The 19,935-nt window shown below is 41.4% G+C and overlaps 1 protein-coding gene across 1 annotated transcript in view; it reads left to right on the forward strand.

Moving 5' to 3' along the window:
* The window catches only part of LOC104628625 (glutamate receptor 4-like), a 22,524-nt gene extending 5,008 nt beyond the window's left edge, over window positions 1-17,516 (forward strand). Inside the window, exons 2-5 of the mRNA XM_010297274.1 lie at window positions 390-530; window positions 7,687-7,801; window positions 10,027-10,161; window positions 16,377-17,516. Coding sequence (XP_010295576.1) covers window positions 390-530; window positions 7,687-7,801; window positions 10,027-10,161; window positions 16,377-16,541 — 556 coding nt within the window. The 3' untranslated portion in view covers window positions 16,542-17,516. The remainder of the gene's footprint in view (window positions 1-389; window positions 531-7,686; window positions 7,802-10,026; window positions 10,162-16,376) is intronic.
* The last annotated feature ends 2,419 nt before the right edge of the window (window positions 17,517-19,935 follow it).

Consider the following 19,935-nt stretch of genomic DNA (forward strand, 5'->3'; position numbering starts at 1 on the left):
ACATTTTCCCATCTGCTTGAAAAATCAGCCTCAAAATCAGTTGAAAAACCCACACTAAACGTATTCTAAATATAGATTAAAATAAATCTGTGTAAATCGTTTATAATTCTAGGCAGAGCTTTATCATTATTTTGGAAAAATAGTTTTGGTTGGTTGATAGAATTTTCTTGTTAAAATCCAAACCGTTCTGAAAATTGTTTCCACACCGGAAACACATTTTTCACATTTGAAAGTAACCACAATTATTTGTGCTGCCAAGGGCTTTGAAATATGGAAATGAGAGGTTTATTTAGCGTGCGGATCAAGCTTATAAACAGCTTAAGTCCTCATTCCTTCTAACATCTTAACAGCTGTGCAGTTTCTTACAAAATATGTTTTATCGTTTCAAGAAATGCTGTTAACCTCGCAGTTTTAAAACTGAATGAACAAGGCCTCTTGGACAAATTGAAAAACAAATGGTGGTACGACAAAGGAGAATGTGGCAGCGGGGGAGGTGACTCCAAGGTTAGCCTCAATGTCACCAAAAGCGGGTAAACAGTATGTGAAGTAATTGGTGCATCTGCTGGGGTGTTACCTGCGACGAAACAGCTTCACCAGTAGCGCAGCGCCGCTGGTACCTGCAGTTGCGATCTGGGTGTATGCAATTACTGTCAAAGCAAAAATATTTGCATTTGTTTAAGCGCCCCAAGGGGAACTCGTACACGGTCTCTGCTGTGAGACCTATCACCCGTTTTCAGAAACCTGCATCTTCTGAAATCGTGATGAGCTTTTTCCAAGCTTGCTCTTGTGAACAAGCAGTTTGAAACTTTCGGGAGAAAATGCCAGCTTAGACTTTTTTCCTGCTATATGGTACTACCCAAAATATTTTTCAGCGGCAGTAAAGGAAAAGGGTGCAAATCAGCGTGACTGCCTCCCAGCAGTAATGGTCCAGGCTCAGGGATCCACTATTGACACAAATAATACTGGTACAAATTACAATTTCCACATGAGTATCCAAAATAGGAGAACAAATTTCAGCTAAAATATCTTCATGCTGACGTTTCCTGGTATCTTACCAGCAAATCCATGGTTGTTCCCCAGGCAGAATTTATCAGACAGGGATTTTAGGCTAAATTTTAGGCTGAGATGATGACAGCTTCTTATTCTTCCTGCATTTCCGTATCTTCCATGTGGCCAGTGCCACTACTTCCTTGCTTCCTCACAGCTTCCTTTTGGGAAACTGCCTTGTGCTGAAAAGAAGCAAAGATACGGAATTGGAAGATGGTGAAGTGGGGAAGGTCGATGATAAAAATAACCCTTCCGTGCCAGTCAGCATGTAATAATATTTATTTATGTGCTTGTGTGTGAACAATATATAAGAGAAAACTGCCCAGGTAACTGTGCAGGCACAGAGCTAGTCAGATGTAGATGATTAAACTTGACTGATTTGTCAAACACAGTTTATGTAGCTTTCTTTACAGTTGCCTACATATATTTTTTCATACTATTTTCTCTCCTTCTTTAGTCCTCCTGCTCTTTCATGCTGTGTCCTGGCCTCAGGGACCGTCCCTTGGGCTGTTCTGCACTCACCCAGAACTGGTCTCCTAATCCTCTTCACTTTGCCTTCGATCCTGCTGCTCTACCTATTTTCCCCCCGCCGCTCTGCTCGCCAGCAGTCACAGTTTCAAAAATGGTCTCTATTTTCTCTTCCAAAGTGCATAGGCGTATTAGATCTGATGGCACTTACCTGCAAGTGGAGCAGACACCGACTTCTGTAAGAAAGTTGACAAGCGAACTGTCGATCTCCCACGTTGCTACTATTACATGCTCCACCCCGGCCTGAGCTTTTGCATTATTGGGGGACGGGTTTATTTGGGGTTTTTTTAAATGTCACAGGCAGGGAGTGACATCATTAAACTGCCTCCATATTCTTAGAATACACTTCTCACAAACCTGCTGCGTTTGAAAGGTGAGATAAGAGCTAGGTAGCAAACTAAGGATGCTTTTAACTTACTTTCCCTGGTTACCAGCCACTGGTGCTTTGAGTCACAAGGCGGGAAAGGGGCAGCAGCTCGTGGCAGAAGGATGGGCAGAGCTTCACCAGGGAAATGTCTGGAAGTGCTGAAGGAGCGAGTTTGGTGTGATGGCAAGTGAGAGAAAAAGGAATGGCAGAAAAAAGTAGAAAAGAAAGGCAAGGAGTGCGGTCCGTGGAGAAACAGGGAAGATCTGTGAATGCAGGAGGGAGGAGGGAACACATCGCCAATGGAGATGAACGATAGGTGACGCAGCAGGTCAGGATGCAGTAGAAAATATGGTGGGCAAGGCAGCGTTAGCAGAGCATGGAGAACGTGATGGAGTTCAACCTGTGGTCCTAGGACTACATACAGCCTGCCAGGAGCATTCATCTGACCTCAAGCCTGTTTCTTGCCACGCTTTTTCCCAGGCACAGCGGAGTGAGTAGGCAGTACCAGCACTCCTGGGAAGCCCCAGGTCTATCATGTGCCTGCACTGCCCACGTTCCGTAGGGCCAGGCATATCATGGAGATGAGTGAGCATTACCATGCTTCTCAAATTCTGCATTGCAGCAGCATCTGGTCTTGTTTTTTAAACAACAGCTACTCTAACTCCCCAAAGTGTTAGTTAGCCATTTACCATCTAAAATCCATTTTTTTTTTTTTTCAGGAACAGTCTTGTAGGATCTGATCAATTAAGGTCAATGACACCCTTTCTGCTGAATTAATGGAGCTCTAAATATTTTAATTTTATATGCTAGCAAATGATCATTAATGGAAAAAACAGGACACCATGCATTATTGTTGCAAACCTAACGGCTACCAACAAGTCCCAAACTAAGCTCCTAAGCATCTCTAGCTAATGCTTCTTTTCATTGTATGAATTTAAAAAGAACAAACCCTGAGCTTTGTTAGCAGCTCCAGTCCAAATTACAGGGCTTCCTACTGTCATGGACAAGAATCAGAACATCCTCTTCTCCTGAAAGAAATACAGCACCTGAGACTTAACTGGTAACTGTGCTGCAACTATTTGAGATTCACTAGTCAGAATACGGGAGTCTAGACCCAGAATAACCCTTCATGAAAGTACAGACTATAGAAATCAGGGAGTTTCATGAGAGTTCAGCAGCTCTCCAAAGGTTTGTGTTGCTCTGTAAAACAAGGTTTCTCCTACCTCCATTCTGTGCTCTTAAAAGGTCATCTTTAGCCTCCCCATTTATTGTTGCCTTGAAGGGACAGTCTTCCAAAATTCAGAAGGACAGTTCCAAGAGCTGCCCTGTGTGAACCACCTGTGGTTTAGTGACCTCAGTAATTATGTCATGTTTGAATATAAAAACTGAGGTCCCCAAGTCATTTAAATGCTTTTGAAAGTATTACCTCAGATCTTAACTGTATGCCATCATCATTTCATGTGATGCATGGGAAGGTATTCAAACACAGTTGCTGCCACTCTGCTCTGTTGTTTTTATAAAAGTGTGAGTGGAAGGCAGCTGAGCTGATGGAGCTTCCCTCCAGTCTCTGCTGGCAGCCCTCAGGAGAACACAGTGGCCCTTGTTTTTCACTGAGCGGATGAGACTGACCTTACACTTAATTAATGGCTCAGCCATTAATTGGTATTGAATTGAAATTGAAAATTTCAGGTATTGAAATTCAATTCAAAGGGTATTGAAAATGCTCCTAAAGCATACTCGTGATCGCATTTTTTAAATCCCTGCCTACCAGAATTCTGTATTGGTTTCAGAACCGCTCAGTATTGTAATTTAAATTCTGTAAGTGCCCATTCGTTGTCTTGAACACAACTAACTCAGAACTTCATTACCGCTGTTTTAAAGCACTGTGATTTTGCTGATGTTGCTGGCACAAGATCCAGTCTGAGGCTCTTAAAAGCCAGCCCTTCCTAGAGCAAGTGATTGATGACAGGGTAGGAGGAAATGAGTAAGAAGCTGAGAGAGGAGGTAGAAGGGCTGAGAGCATGATGAAAAGGCAGAAAACGGCTGTCCCTGCGCCCAAGTCAGGCTGCACCACCACTGACTTCAGCACGTGGGTGAAGAACAGGGTCTCCTGTGCTGTCACACAACAGTTTTGCACTGTGACTACATGGGACAAATTCTTCTCCATATATAAAGGGTAATTTTAGTTATTATTGCTCACACGTTGTCCTTACATGAATTCAAGGCAGATGGGTCCTATTTATTTATAACAACGGAGATTCTCAGCAGCTGTACATTGGAAAAACTACACTGATTTTCACAAGCCCTGCCAGTTTACTCTAGTTGAAGATTTAGCCCAACATTAGAAATTCAGAAAACACTACACAACTTGGGGGAAAAAAAACCAAGTCTGTAGTAATTTTCCATTGTAATATTAAGTATGCAAGACTGAGCTTGATGGGAAATTTAATTCTAAATGCTGGATTTGACTCTGTATATGACTTATGTACATTGCTCTTGTTCCTGTCAGCAGACCATACTGATTTTTAGTTTCTGCCCCATTTAATATCAGTGGGACTATTCACCAACTGATTGTGTAAGCAGTGTAGTAGTAAGTTGTAGTCTCTGAGTTTGTGACTGACACAGTCAAAATTATGCTTATTTAGAGAGAGTATTTTCATAGAAAGGAGAAACACCTAGATAAGTGACTTGCCCTGAAAGCCAAGGTGACCTGGGCATTCATATCCCATGGCAGCTGCTGAAAATCTTCTACTAAAATGAGAAAATAAATAAAGCAAAGCCTAAAAGAGAAATTTACTACATCTGCAATCACTTACTGTGATTGCAAACAGGTATATATGTTCCTATTCTAAGAAGCATAAGGAAAAATCTTTCTTTTCCACTCTGTAGCCCCTCAGTCTGGGCTTCTTGTATGGGACCATGTACATTCCCCATTGCAGCTGGCTGATTTAAAGTGGGACAAAAATCCTGTTCTGAAAGTGTAAAATATTTTTAATTTTTTTTTTTAATTTAATTTTAAATTTCGCTTGGAGTGCTTCTCCTTCATCACAGCTAGGACTGTCTGAAGGGAGATGTAAAGGACACATCGTGTCTCATTCACATAGCCTCACTAGGGCAGGTGAGAAAGCGATGGGCAAAGGACAGGTTTCCCCAAGCTTGTGCAGTGCCTTGACTCAGAAAGTGTTTCAGCAAAAATAGTGGAGAGGAGAAACGAGGGCCTGGCCTCGGACACACCATTGGCTGTACTTCAGTGAAAAGTGGGAATTGCCTCATCTGTGCTGGCCATTGCCATGGCGTTCAGTTATATATTGAGGATAGCGTGGCACTTTTAATCATGAAATTGATTGCTTTTCCCAAAGGAAAACCTGAGAGCTTCCTTGCAGGGATAATGCAGAAAGGATGACATTGAAGGAGCTACAGCTGCAAAGAAGAAAAAATCCCTGCCTCCATCAGGCTTTATAGACCTAAACTGCTACTGCTGAAAAAACAAGCAAAGGACTGGGAGACATCTGTTTTCTAACTTGTCCCAGCTTGCTGCTGGTCTTGATAGTTCATATTGAGTCCTAATTATCACTTTAATCAGCTTAATCTGCAACAACTCCACAAGCTTCTGATTTTCCATGCCAAAGCAGTACCTGGATGTCCCTCATCTTTGTCATCACCAGCCCCGTTACACTGCTGGGATTTAGGAGCACCGAATTGTGGCTCGGTGCCAATGCATGACATGTTACAGATGACAGCTATCCAAATAACATTAATTATTTCGCACTTGTACTAGAAGCAAATGGAGGATCATATTGACAGGCAACTTGCCAGCATCCCAAAGTGCTACCCGCTCATTTCACAGCTGTGGGATTCTCATATTCCACTATCAGGCTACACAACCTGCTGCCAGGAAGCCTGAAGACAAAATGTAAGTTTGAATACTGGGAAAGATCGAGAAAGAAATAGGCATTTTCTGTTCTAGAAGCAGAGTATTCCATATGAATTAAACATGTGGGATTTGGAAAGTGCGTGAAGCCTTTCCTTTAAGTAAAGGGATCACTTGAGAGAACCTGGGAATCCTCCCACCCAACTGTAGCTGTCAAAAATTGTCATTTCTCCGAGGCACCAAGGCTTCCTGGGTAGTAAATGAAAAGAGATGGGCATCTCAACAGCATGCTTCATCCTTTGTTAAAACTGGTATTTAAGACCACCTTTTGGAGGCACCCGTCTTTTTCCCTTAACTGCAGGGAGGCCTAGACAGGCAGCCAAAGCTTGGGGCATAACTTATGGCTAAAAAAATGAGGTGGGGTGAGGTGAGTGCCCCTCTTTATGTGTATATACAACGAGTAATCGGAATGTATGAAAAGACAGGATCCCTAAAGCTAAGAGTAGCCTACAAGGTTCAGGAACTGCTATTTGTGAATTAAATATATATCACAAACATGCACAAATATTAATACATAAACATTTGGGGATTTCCAGTTAAATCAGTTATAGAGTGTAACAAGCCCCTTTTCTCTCTCATAGTAACTATTTTAGTAGGTGCAGTTACACTATGCTAATTAATGCTTGCACTGGTTATTTATTTATTAAGCCTTGAATTCATGAGTTAACATTTTAGCAACGCATGGATTATGGGGGATTAGTTTTCCCATCTGCTGGCACACCCAGGATCAGGTCCTATGTCATATAACATCACCAGAAGGCTCTCTCTCACATGCCATTTCTGTTTATCTAATCTACCTCCTTCTCTGATAATATATATTGTGTTTTCCTGCACACCTGCACATAAATAGATATCCATAGGCCTACCAAATTAAGAATTTTACAGTCAATGATTCAAAGTGAAAGTACATAAGTCTGTTATTCATTTTGTAGGTTTTTAGAAAATGAACTGGTACAACTGCATGAAGTGGGGCATTACCATAATACTCTGAAATTATTCAGTCAGTTTAAGTAACTTCAGTGTAAACCCATAGCAATTCATGACTCTGAGGCATCAGATTAGGTTTCATCTCAATATTAAATTCTGTTACGTCACCCACAGCAAATACCACTAAGTAAGAGAAGATATTCCAAGCAGTAATTTATCATCAGCCTGGGACCCTTGAAACACTTATGTGAATAAGGGAGATTTAAGGAAAAACATGGAATTTGAAAATAATGTTGAAACGGGAAATGGAAATGAAAGATTGACTGTCATGTTCTCCTTAGGTGAGGATAAGGGGATCGCAGCTCTCCCCCTAAGTTCTCTGCACGCAGACCTCCTGATTACAGGTCTGTGCCAAGTGGTTACGGGCAGAAAACTGCACGAAGCATCTCCTTTCTCTTGCCAGGATAGTTTTGAGGGCAGTAAATGAAATAGCTATAGCCAAGTCATATTATTAGTTTGTATGCATACAAACTAAAAACAGACTGAAAGCAAGCAACACAAACGAATACGTTTCTTAAGTCGTATATCCGGTTGTATTATATATGTCTCTGAAGGGTATGTTGTTAACATGTCTGAGCCAATAGTTTTGGGTTCACAGTAATTGCATACTATTTATTTACAAATCTTCCCCAGCAGTATGTGCCTGTTACCTAAAGCGATGGAGCAGGTCCCGGTCATATGTCTGTCTAAACCTGGGCCAACAGTACATGACATAGCACCCACTGTGGCCTCTGCTCTGTCACTTTGCAATGCGATTCTATGTAGTTTTACTTGAATAACATAAAATAACATATATAATGTTATTTATGTTATTTTCCACGTGAAGAACTCCTGTAAACCTTGCCGTTTTGAAACTCAGTGAGGCAGGCGTCTTAGACAAGCTGAAAAACAAATGGTGGTACGATAAAGGTGAATGTGGACCCAAGGACTCTGGAAGTAAGGTCAGTCGCTGCAGTTCGGGACCTACTATCGTGTTCACAAAGCAGTAAAGGAAGTAATAAACAAAATGACTTAGAAATAAAATAAGCAGCTGTAGACACAGAATGAACCAGCTTTGCCCCGTCTTAATGGGGGTCGCACTTTAATTTAAAGAAGCACTATTGCTTTTTAAAGTCTTCAGTGACATATATCACCCAGCATTGTCCTATATGTCCAGGGCATCTGTTGAAGAGTTACAAGGCAGCTTTTTGGGTTTGGGGGAGGCAGGCTGGGCTAGCTGTTACCTTCCTGCCTGGGGTGGGTGGACTTTCCCCGTTGACTACTTGGGAAATGTCGCTTCACGCCTTCTCCTTTCGGAGCCGGCCTCCCTCAGCAGTTTTCCGAAAAGCAGAAACATTAGCGGGAAGGATTGCCTTTCATCGCTGCCCCGGGGGGCTGTGCCTGGCTGCCTCTGGGAAGGTCCCTGGCTCCTTCAGCAGCCAAGGAAGAGCTTTGAAGTGAAAGGCTTTGGTAATTAACCGCTTTCTACGGCTTCCAGTGTTTACCCTTGTCCATTCCCAAACGGTAATCCTGACAGCTCCGGGGAGTGGAGCCTTCTCTGCTTCTCTCTGTTCGGGGACAAACACAGAGCAGGTATTTCTGATGGCCAGGGAGCACCGCAGCCAGTGCCAGCCCCATATTCCGAGAATGACATTTCCTGACGGTGCCCATCTCCGTGCCAGCCCGTGCTGGCCGGGGCCAAAAGGCCAGCGTGACGGGCAGCGCCTGCTCGCTGTCTGCGTGCCCTGAGAGTTACCCTGCTGGAAAGCGGGTAAAATTAGCCTGGGAAACGAATTTCCAACACATTTTGCTTTTTCTGGCAAGTGCTTTGGAGGAAGGAGTGAAAACCAGTTACGAGGACAGCAGAGGACCTGTAAGTGGCAGCTGAGCAAGGCTGAACGCACCACGTACGTTAGGTCGGGTCTTTCGCAGTCCTGCCTCCTCCTTGTTTGCAAGCACCACGTTAGCAGTTGCCACCGGAGGAACACAGTCACCTCCCGGACACTCGGAGTCCTCTTAGGCAGCTAAAAAGAGACAGACAAAGCAGAACCCAGCTGTAAGCCCCAAACATCTCTACATGTCCATGGGAATCGTTACTGTGCAAATCTACTGGTTGCACAGTAAATAGTGCTTCTTTAAATTAAACATCCAAATATTTTGCATTCTTCGTAAGTTAAAATTTCATAGACATTACATTTGGAAGTTAAGTACTCTCCTTACTTTAGGTAAATATTATATAGTCTGCATAAGAATAAAGCTTTATAAGTGTCTTAAGGCGCACGATGTAGTATATGGAGGTCAATCTTGAGTGAGTTCCTTGAGAACTGTGCTAAAAATGCACATGGATTTCAAATCAAAATACACGATTCATAATTAAGCAGTGAAGTATAGAGAAATGTAGAATAGTTATTTACTACATTACATCCAAGAAGGTGATAATTTATAAAATAATGTATATTTAATAATTTGGTAAAGAAAGTTCTCACTGCTGTCTAAATTATGAATAATGTGTAAGATTTCCTAAATTGCTATTTAAAACTATACCATTACTGAGTCTTCGTAGTCCATGGGCATGTTCCAGAACTGTGTCTATAATAAAATAGAAACAAAATACAATAATCGGTAAGAGGCAAATATATCACGATGCGTATGGTACAGTGTGCACTTTCAAAGGAAGTGTTTCTTCAAAGAAATAACTTAAGCCTCACATGTTATTTTCACCTGGATCTTTTAAATTAGCAGCTATGCCTACCACAAGTACAATTACTGTTTTTGTAAAGATCAAGCAGAGTCTTGTCTGATATAAGTGGATTTCTGGATTCCAAGGCTTTTAAAGAGCTTTATGTAAATGCAGTTTTATGTCAGTGCTAAAATGTCCTCTAAAGAGAGCTAGACATGTCATTGTTTAATTTTCCGCTTAGTGGAAGTAATGCTTTGCAGTAAGCAAGCAATGACATCCTGATATGTTGGCAATGTAATATTTTTTTATGCCGACCAGGAAAACTAGGCGCTGAAAATACATTGTGTAGATCCAGATAGGTCAAATTTTGTGAGAAGTATGTAAACAACTGTCCTTTAATTTCAGCTAAACATTGTCACTTATTTCTATTTCCAATGTTTTGATATGTAGCTTGTGTTCCTGAGGGTCTGTTTTCCGGGGTTAACTGTGTCACTTCTGTTTCCCCAGGACAAGACGAGTGCCTTGAGTCTCAGCAACGTTGCTGGAGTCTTCTACATTCTGGTTGGAGGCTTGGGCTTGGCAATGCTGGTGGCTTTGATAGAGTTCTGTTACAAGTCCAGGGCAGAGGCGAAACGAATGAAGGTGGCAAAGAGTGCACAGACTTTTAACCCAACTTCCTCGCAGAATACCCAGAATTTAGCAACTTATAGAGAAGGTTACAACGTATATGGAACCGAAAGTATTAAAATTTAGGGGTAGGACTTAGGGCCTACTACAGTGAGTGGGTGATGCATCTTGTAACGCAGTGTTGTGACATGTCTGTCTAGTGGTGCTTGCTTCTGAACAGAGCTTTTGGAAAAATTCAGTGCAAAGCGGTTCATTTTTTTTTGGCTGCAGATGTACAGTATACTATTCTATGTTGCTAATAGACATCTGCATTGCAAGGAATTTTTAACACAAAAATTACGTTTTTAACAACTCAATGTTGTCGATTCAGTTGGGAGATGACAACTATTTGAAAACGTAAAATATATATTCAGAGGGCCAGTGTTTAATTACTTGATTGGCCAGTCCTGAAGGTTTGCATTCTACTAGTGACAAATTGCTGTAAGCCTTTATTATTCGATGTTGGCCCTAACTGGGACTTTGTTATAATCAAGATTTAGGATAGGCAACGTCACTGAACCATAGTTAACGTAACGGAAGACAAGGCACTGTTACAAGAAGTCTAAATGTTGTTTTGCCTTCTCTCCCTCCTCCCCACCCTGTTCCTTCACCCTCCCTTTGATATATGTTTTATGCTAATTGTGTGGCATTTTTTTCACAATATCCTGCTTCAGGTCGACTTTTGCCCACTCTAGTAACCACAAAAAGTCACTAACCAGTGAGCAGACCTTGATTATCGTCCTCAGCTTTCAGGAACGTGCCCCCTTGCCAAGCTCAGGACTAGCGCGTGTTCGATGCTCACGCAGCGGTTTCGGAGACCGAACCGCTGGCGCTGCCGAGCTGCGCTCTGCGTAGTTCCCGGAGCAGGCGTGCAGGGATGGTTTACTAATGAACTTGTTCTCATCCCGGCAGTGGGTATCTTGCCAACTAATCGTTAGTCAGATCAACTCTCTGACCTTTGGAAATTGCACGTAGCGGCAAATTGAGCTTCTAAATATAACTTGTACATAGCTCCCAAGCTATACCGGCTGCTTTATGAGTGAAGGTGCAGCTAGACCCCTGCCCTTCCGTGCTACCTAGACCTCCCTTGCCCTTGCAGATGGCAAGCCACACGTCTCCTCTGTTAACAAAAAGCTTGAGCTACATTTTCCTGAAATCACTGAGCCAATCCTATAGTGGAAGTAAGAAACAAAAATTTAGGGAAAGGAGAAGGAGAATATAATTTTTAGTTGCCATCTAGAAAAATTTTTGGAGGAAACAACTGGAGATAGATACAATTATTATTTTTTATTTATTATTTATATAGCGCTGGAGTACACGGCGCTGTACAATAGGTGAAGTGAGCCAAACACATAACAGGTCCCTGTCCCGAGGAGCTTACAGTCTAAAGGCACAGCCGGTACAATACCGAACCATACAGTACAGAGCAAACACAGAGTGAGCAGAGAATGGTGTTTGAGCATGGTAGCTGGAGCGCTGCAAGGAATAGGTGGGTTCTCGGGGGGCAAGGGAGGGGCTTGGCGTACGCTGGCTGGGAAACTATCCCAAACATACTGTCGCTGTGTAGTTTTCTTTTGTTCCCTGTTGTACAAGAAGTCATGACCCTGGGTCAATATTTTAATTGCAACAGAGCTGCCTAATTTCCCCATGTAAAGAAAAAAAAAAAAAGTCTTAGCTGTGCACTTCGTTCACTAGTGAAAATGTGAGGCACAGTAGGTGTCGGGGGACTCCGAGAGTATAGGCCAGTGTTCGTTACTGTGAACTGGGAATCAGGACTTCCAGGTGCTAATGTTAATCTCCCAAGTTCACTGCCTACTGTCACTAATAAGGGTCTTAAAAAGAAATAATCCTGTGCAAGTAATTGTGCAAAATGCAAATGAAGATATCTTTTTCCTTTAAATTCCTCAGTCATGTGCCCATGACTGAGAGTGTCCCCAGGCTGGTATAAAAGTAAAAGTCCCAGAAAACATATTCCTTATCAAGTTTGCAGGGTGCAGTGCATCCAAACCACAGTCTTAAAGAAAGCAAACAAAAACCCAAAGCTTTATTTCAAATACTGACCTGACCCAAACTGGCTGAGCATGCTAAACATGGCATGATTTGGCAATCCCCGAGTTCCCACCCAGCTCTGTGATTCCAGTGCAACAAACGCTATTATTATACTTGTAGAATTTATTTTAGCCTTACTGTTTTCTTGAATTAATAATTAGACCTAACTGAGTTTTATTTTTTAAGGAAAGATCGTAAGTACCCTTCTCTAAAGTTTGGGGTTTTGTAGGATTTTTTGCAACACAGAGATGAATAGGAAAAAATACATTAAAAATACTCACGTTGCATTTTATTTTATGGAAAATTAATGTTTGGGTCAGTCAAAACTTTCAATAATCTCTTAAAAACATTTTAGGATGCAGACATTTAAAAATTCACACACAAAAAAAAAAAACGAACTAGGTTTTCAAGCAAATATTTATAGACTTCTGAAGTCTTCATTCTACTTATTTGCCGTAATATTTATCTGAGAAATTTCAGCATGTGAACTTCTTATAAAAATGCTTATGCTTATGTGTGGACGACTGCCAAGGTCCGGTCATCCTCTCCTGGCCATGCTTGGCCATCCCTAGCCACGCAGGCGGCGAGGGGTTACCTGCGTGCCGTGCTCTGTACAGGGTGACTATGCCGTCCGTTGTACACGTGCTAGTCATAAACCCCTGTTAGCTGGCAGCAGTACAGAGCCCACAACACTGGTTACGCATATTTCTGCATAAATCTGTCTCTCTTAAGCATTTTGAAACCCTTGATATGTCTGTTCATCTAAGGAGTAAAGGGATCATATAGGGACTAAAACTTGCTAATATGGAAAGATGCTTGGCGGTTCTAACCTGCATGAGTAACCAACACACTTGACTTTTTAAGCTAACTTCAAATAGTTTTAATAGCATATGTTTTAAACTAACGTAAAATAGCTTAAATAACCCGCTTGACAATTAATATCCATTACCATGTTTTTTCGTTTAGTTTGATCCAGTCAAAAGTTGATTTGCCTCAGGGAAATCCACCTGCCTGTGAGGCAGCAGAAAGTGAAAATGTAGGACTAGTCTGTATGTGTGGACTACTCTATATGATAAAGGACTAGTCTGTATGGTAAACGACTGGTCTGTATGTGTGGGATAAAGATATTCAGAAGGGATGACAGGCTATTGCATCTGCTGAAGGCAGGAAAGGAAGTTTTCTTTAAGGGGGGAACAATCCTTTCCTCTTCTCCTAGGCAGCAGTTTTCCATTTTTGTGTATCAGTAGTAAGCCCTTAGTACACTGAGTTCCTCACCCCAAACCTGTGGGCTTTCGAAGGGATTGTCCCCGTATCCAGCCAGCCATGACCACCTCCTCTCCATGGACTTCTCAGTGGGCCATGAAGCTCATGACCCAGCTTCCAGTGCAGCTGCCTTCTCTTGCTCTCCCATCCCATGCTGTTGTTTATAATTAACAAGATTTATTACAAAAATATGAAAAGCAAAGAAAAAATTGTTAAATTAATTACAAAAAAGGCGAAGTGCTACAGGATGGCTCAGTAAATGTGTAATGCACTTATTTTCACTCGTACACTTCCAGTTTCATATTCAAGATAGAAAAATTCATTAAAAGCTCATCTTAAGTGTTTGTGCCAAAGACACCTCCATGTGACCCAGGTACTAGAGGAGCCTGAACAACAACAGAACCCACACAGGCTAGGATATTTGTATTATACAGACTGAGGATATCAGGTTCCTAAATTGCCATTTCCCAATAGGAACAGGGCAGTCAGTGTTTTCACGTGATTAATTCCATAACTAATTTAATCAAAATTAATGACGGATTTTAAAATACATTATCACTATTAACTACATACACAGCGCACAGAGACTTTCACAATTTGGGTAATATTCGCGCTAAATACCAAGGCTTTTCCCTCTCATCCCAGCCTCTCCTGAAACTGTTTCCACAGCCAGGCCATAAATCTGCAATTGTAATAGCACAATTAAGTAGATTATTAGCCTGGCTTATTACATATGTAACACAGAAGCTTGCCTGGTTACTTGGCTTTATGGCACTGTCCCGAGTAGAAGTTTGACCTGTTCCTCCTGGCTTTGTTAACTGTTTGGGTTGTTTCCGTGGTGTGTTGCTGAGCTGTTGTTAATCTCTGCCGTGAGAAGAGAGGAGTTGCTTTATTGCAGCTTTTTCTGTTCTTCTATGGAAGGCTGCTGAGCTTGTTTGAGTTTGTTACTCTCATTTGATTTTTATTTTTTTTGGTGGATCCCTTTTTACTGTCTTTCTGTCCTGTGTTGTCAATGGCCAGAAAGCTATATAGATTGAGCTATAAAACCACAGTTACGCGTAACACATATATCCCATATAAATCTGATCTCTCAGATTTCCCGGTGGCAAACGCTGAACGGCCATGAACGGAGAGCTGATCAAAGTGATGGAGAGATCTTGAATTAGGTCAAGATACGTTTGGTAACAGTCCCTGTCACAAAGTACTGTGGCAGCAGGGAATCTTTTCAAAGGGTGACCTTGAACAGTGCAGTTGATGGTTCTCAAAGCCAAGGCGTTTCAGCGTAAGGAGAATGCCATAACACCCTCCGTAAGCTGAGGCCTTTCCCTGAATCCGTCTGCTTGTGAGGGCAGAGGTTTTCAGGGTAATTGGTTTGGAAAGTTGCTTTTATATCCAAGCTCCAGCTGTGCCAGAACAGCAGCTGCAGTTTGGAGAACCCTTTGTTGAAGGAGCTACCGGTAGCGATGCAATATCGGACTGGTGCGTTTTCATAGAAGTGCACCCAGAAGCAGTGGAAATGTTCGGGAGTTTTAAGGAATCTCCCTCACCCCTGTACACATCCAGCATGTCAAACACCAGCTCAGGATTTCACTGCTACCTCAGAAGGAGAAACCGGGCTCAGAGGGACAAAGTTCTAAACGCAGAGATCAGTAATAAAGCAAATAAAAGGACTTTATTATGTTTGTCATCCCTTTGCTCCTATGTGAATGCACCCTCTTGTCTCTCTTCTTCCAAATGGTGTTTCAGATTGCATCCCTGCACACCGATTACATGAGTTACTTGCCTAGACTACAGCTTCTGCTGACTAGAAATCAGATTTCCCCACTAATCAATATCTTAACATGGTATCTTTGAAATCTAATTCAATTTAGCGCAGTTTGGGTGCCTGTTGTTCCAGGTTTCCTTGCTGCATTGATTGACACCTCCCCTAATTTTAGTCATCTGGAAATCACTTAGTCTAAACTAGTCGTCTTGGCTTTTTCTGTCATCACGAGAGAGCTCTTTTAGATTAGGTTACTGATTTTTGGATGACTAAAGTTAGATGGCATAACTACAAATATTTTTTTTTTTTAATAAATCCAAATTCTTTGCTTGAGTCAACTAGTCCCTAAACATGATATTTTGTTCTGATTTACATGAAAGTAAAGATTTTGAGGTAACAAAAATTTAAATTTTCTTGTGCAAAATTTAGACTTAATGTAGAAAAATATAGAAAATTGTATTTTCTCTCAATAAACTACATTTCCTTTGAAAGTTCCCACCTTCTCTAATTGTAGGAAAATATATGTATTTGAAAAGAGATTTGAGGACAGTTCTCAGATTTACTGATACTAAATATGTGCATTGTGAAAAGAAGTAATGATTTCTTTAGATTTAATCCATGGAATTATCACAAAGATAGCTGATACAGTTGTTGTAATTTGTAAACAATTTTCAGTTATATTTTATCTTGACATTTCTAATTGAAGGTCTAAGCCTATAAACACCTGTGCATGACTTTATTCACAGATGCTCATGCTCTCAGGTTCATGAAAGGTCTTGATTCTCATTTCACCATATATAAATGTATTTTGAAGCAGTTTAGATGAAGGTATTGCCTCTTCTGTTAATTTCTTGATCAAATTCGGATTTTATATTTAAATCAATAATGATTTATGGTAATGAAATTTACCCTCAGAATTGCTAGTTGTTTTTCCCCTAGTAGACCTAAATGCTATGTACTATATTTATGATGATTACTATTATTGTATTTAATGCTAACTTTAAAAATGCAGATGTCTAAAATTTAATATTTTGGTGTTTGCTGTGTCCTGGTTTGCTGAAGGACAGAAACATTGTAACGTTTTCCTCTTTTCTCCTTTTTTTTTTTTCAAATCTAGCTTACCTTTTCTGAAGCCATAAGAAACAAAGCCAGATTATCCATCACAGGGAGTGTGGGAGAAAACGGACGCGTGTTGACTCCCGACTGCCCGAAGGCCGTGCATACTGGAACTGCAATTAGACAAAGTTCAGGATTGGCTGTAATTGCATCGGACCTACCATAAAAACCAAAAAAATAATTGAGTGCCTTAATCAAACTGTGTTGGTGACTGACGGGAACACAGCACAGACTGTAACGACATGGGAGTGTCATTGATGAACTAATAATTTGGCTGAGAAAGGGAAGTACGTCCAAATGCGCCAGACATCATCAGCAACAATGTGTGCATGAGCTCAGCTCGGAAACCCAAACTCAGATTTTATATCAGGAAAATTCATAATTTAGTTTTGTTGGGGGGAGGGGGCTAGGAAGGGTGTATTAACAGCAACAAATTTCACTTGAGTGGACTTAAAACTAATAAGACTTGCCAATTTAGCGCATTAAACTGTGAAGAACATGCTCAGAAAGGACAACATTTTGGTCTTTGTTTTGACAAAGAGAGAAAAATAGCTATAGAAGTCAATGAACATGCTAACCTGTGTCTCCAGAACATCAATATATACAATGGAAGAATACTCAGCTGTTCAGCTGTAGAAATGAAATCACTAAACTGTGATAAGAAAATAATAAATATGTAAATCCTGTGAAAAAATAAAGAAATTATTTACATTTTCTTTGAAAAAGAGGAATATTGAAACATGCTTGCTTTTTAACTGATGTAAATTCAGTAGAGGACAACACAATTCTTTTTTCTAACCATCTTAGGGAACAATTCATTGCAATAATTGATATAAAATGCCATCACTGTAATAAAATTCAGAGACTTTTTTTTTATAAAAGTTGTTGGTCATCCTCTTGTTTGCTGTTACCTTCATTCTGTTCCATCATTCCATGTTCCACAGATTTGCATCTGTCTAATACAAGAAACAAAATGATAAAATGTTTAGAGTATGTCATCAGTCTGCAGTGTAGAATCAAAAGAGACTACGGGTCACTCATGTTACAGATATTATTTATAATCTTGTTCTGTGTAAGAAACTGTGGTTTTTGTACCCACCAAAAAGAATAAAACAACGAACGTTCTTATAATATTGACAGAGCTTGAGTTGTTTTCTGATCATTAGGGATGTCACCTGGAAAACAGAATACGGTGGTTCGTTTCTTACCGCAGGATACAGGACCTTACTGGAGACAGCCTGAGTCCCTGCACATTTGTGAAGTGCTTTTAAGTCCTTAGAGAGCAGGGACTCGAAGCTGTCAAAGTATTGTCATGATTATTCAGTAGTTATTTTAGTGCTATCCTTTCTGAGAGGTTAGGGAACCATTTAATGATGGGGTTTGTCCTCAGGTGAGGTCAAGGGATGAGGAGGAGCAGGGAGCAAGAAGATACAAATGGCAGTCTGTCAGGCTGATGTGATAGATACAGTGTGCTTGGTACCCAGCAACCTCCGTTCTCATCAGCCAGCCTTTCAGTGGCATGCCAGGGAAAGGCTAGCAGGCACTCTTTGAACAAAAGACGATTGTTGACAGGAGCAGGCGTGTCTGTAGGTGTAAAGTTGTAGCAAGTCTCTTCTGTGATGGTCATTCTCCTTGGCCCCACTAGACGCTGCAGTGGTCTCCAAATCCAGAGTATTGCCACCAGTGTAACAGCTCCATGCCAGAGCCCAGACCACAAGTCAGATCAAGCTTAGATTAATCATAGCTTCTAACACCCTTGTGATTTCACCAGGCCCATGAGAGGTCATGTTCAGATGGCTTACATTTCACCAAAGCCTCCGTGGCTGGTGCTTCTCTCAGCCCCTAGGGCTCCAGGCCCTCGCGAAGAGGAGTGTGGGTGCAGGGTGGAGCGTGATGCTGCCAAACAATGATCAAGCCTCAACAACTGCAGCAAAGGACAACCAAACAAAAGCACTACTGAGGTGATACTCATCCTATGTGATCCTGACATCTATGGAGTAGCAAAGCAGGTGTTAGCTTCAGCCGCAGAATCGACAATATAGATAGGAATTTCTTCCCTCAAATACTCTAGACACCCTTTATAGCAACTGGAGGGAAATAACCAGAGTGAATGACTTCATCTTAAGGTAGACCTTAAAACATCAAACTGCTGAATCACAGGAGCAAAAGCCTATATCTTTCTACTGACTATAATTTAGGCTAAGGGCAACCAGTTCTTATACAGAGCTTGACAGTGCAGGCACAGGTGACAGTAAGGTGATGCTTACACCTAAGGCTCAATGACTACAAAGTGTGCAGGGGTCTTGGAGAAAAAGACATAACATTACAATGAATCACTGTGACTAAACCTACTTTATATCCTTGTTTTACTGGCATGTTTACCTCACTCATGAGTTACTGTGAACTATTTGTGTTTCTGTGGCTGGAATGCTGAGTTGTCTGGTTTTCCTCATGTTTGATTAAAGCTGGGAGCTCCCTCTCAGACTTCTTTTTGCAGCTGAATTTAAAGAGCAACTTCTGGGTTGTTGGTTTTGTGTTGCTTTTTTTAAAAAAAAAAACAGTGTTTGTCTTGGTTTTTCGTAAAGTAACACATTAGAGGCTGAACAGATTGGGAGACTGAGTGTGAAGGATGCTGTCTATTTTGTTCTGCTGTGTATGTCTGTTTTTCCAGGAGCTCGTCTTCATCCTTTCCTCATTCAGGACTGTGAGCAGTGCCAGTGCTGTCCTGGGATATTTTACTGTCTTCCAGTGTTACTCCTCTTATATGCCCCCCTGTCTCTATAATGCATTACATTTCATTTTCACCTTCAGTAAACAGCCCATCACTGCAGTTAGGAATGTCACTCCATGCAGTCCATTCTTAATTGCCTAAGTCAGATTTCCCCTTGGCAACGAGATCCCCAGGGTCCTTTGAGGTTTTGTTGTCCAGTGTCAATAACTATTGAGGATCCCCACTGAGAGGATTCACAATTGAGCAGCATGAACGATGCAGCCACCGGGCAGTATGGCCATGGAATGGTGTGACCCACCAAGGGCAGGCAGCCAGCAGCCATGGGAGGAAATCGCCGCATCCTCTCACCACTTCCAAGCCTTGTCCTTGGCAAGGGAATGCCTTGCTCAAAGAAAATTTGGTCAGATGAGGTGAAGAGGAGACTGTGACTTTGCCAATGCCTGTCATAAAACACCACAAATACAAAAAAAAAAAAAACAAAAAAAACTAGATGGGAAAATGCTACAACAGAGAGAGTTGACTAGAATTCAGGTGGTTGAGAAAGCAATCTCAGGGTATCGGTCTGCTTTCTCCGCAGTAGCTTTGTTGTCTTATTCCAAGGGGGTAACCGTTGCATGACTGCTATAAGCATCTTCACGTATCCACCTTAACAGCCCCTCGGGCATTTTTTCTTTTGCTTTTCCCCCTTCTCCTGAAACACTAATTTCTCACTCTTTTCTTTATCTTCCTTCCATCCTTTTGAAGATCAGTGCTGGAAATCACCCTCCTCCCATGTGTTGGAAGTATGACCCAAGGGAGGAGATCTCTTCCTCAGGTCAGGTTCAGGAAT

Source organism: Phaethon lepturus, unplaced genomic scaffold (assembly GCF_000687285.1).
Source record: "Phaethon lepturus isolate BGI_N335 unplaced genomic scaffold, ASM68728v1 scaffold21481, whole genome shotgun sequence".
Classification (NCBI taxonomy): Eukaryota; Metazoa; Chordata; class Aves; order Phaethontiformes; family Phaethontidae; genus Phaethon; species Phaethon lepturus.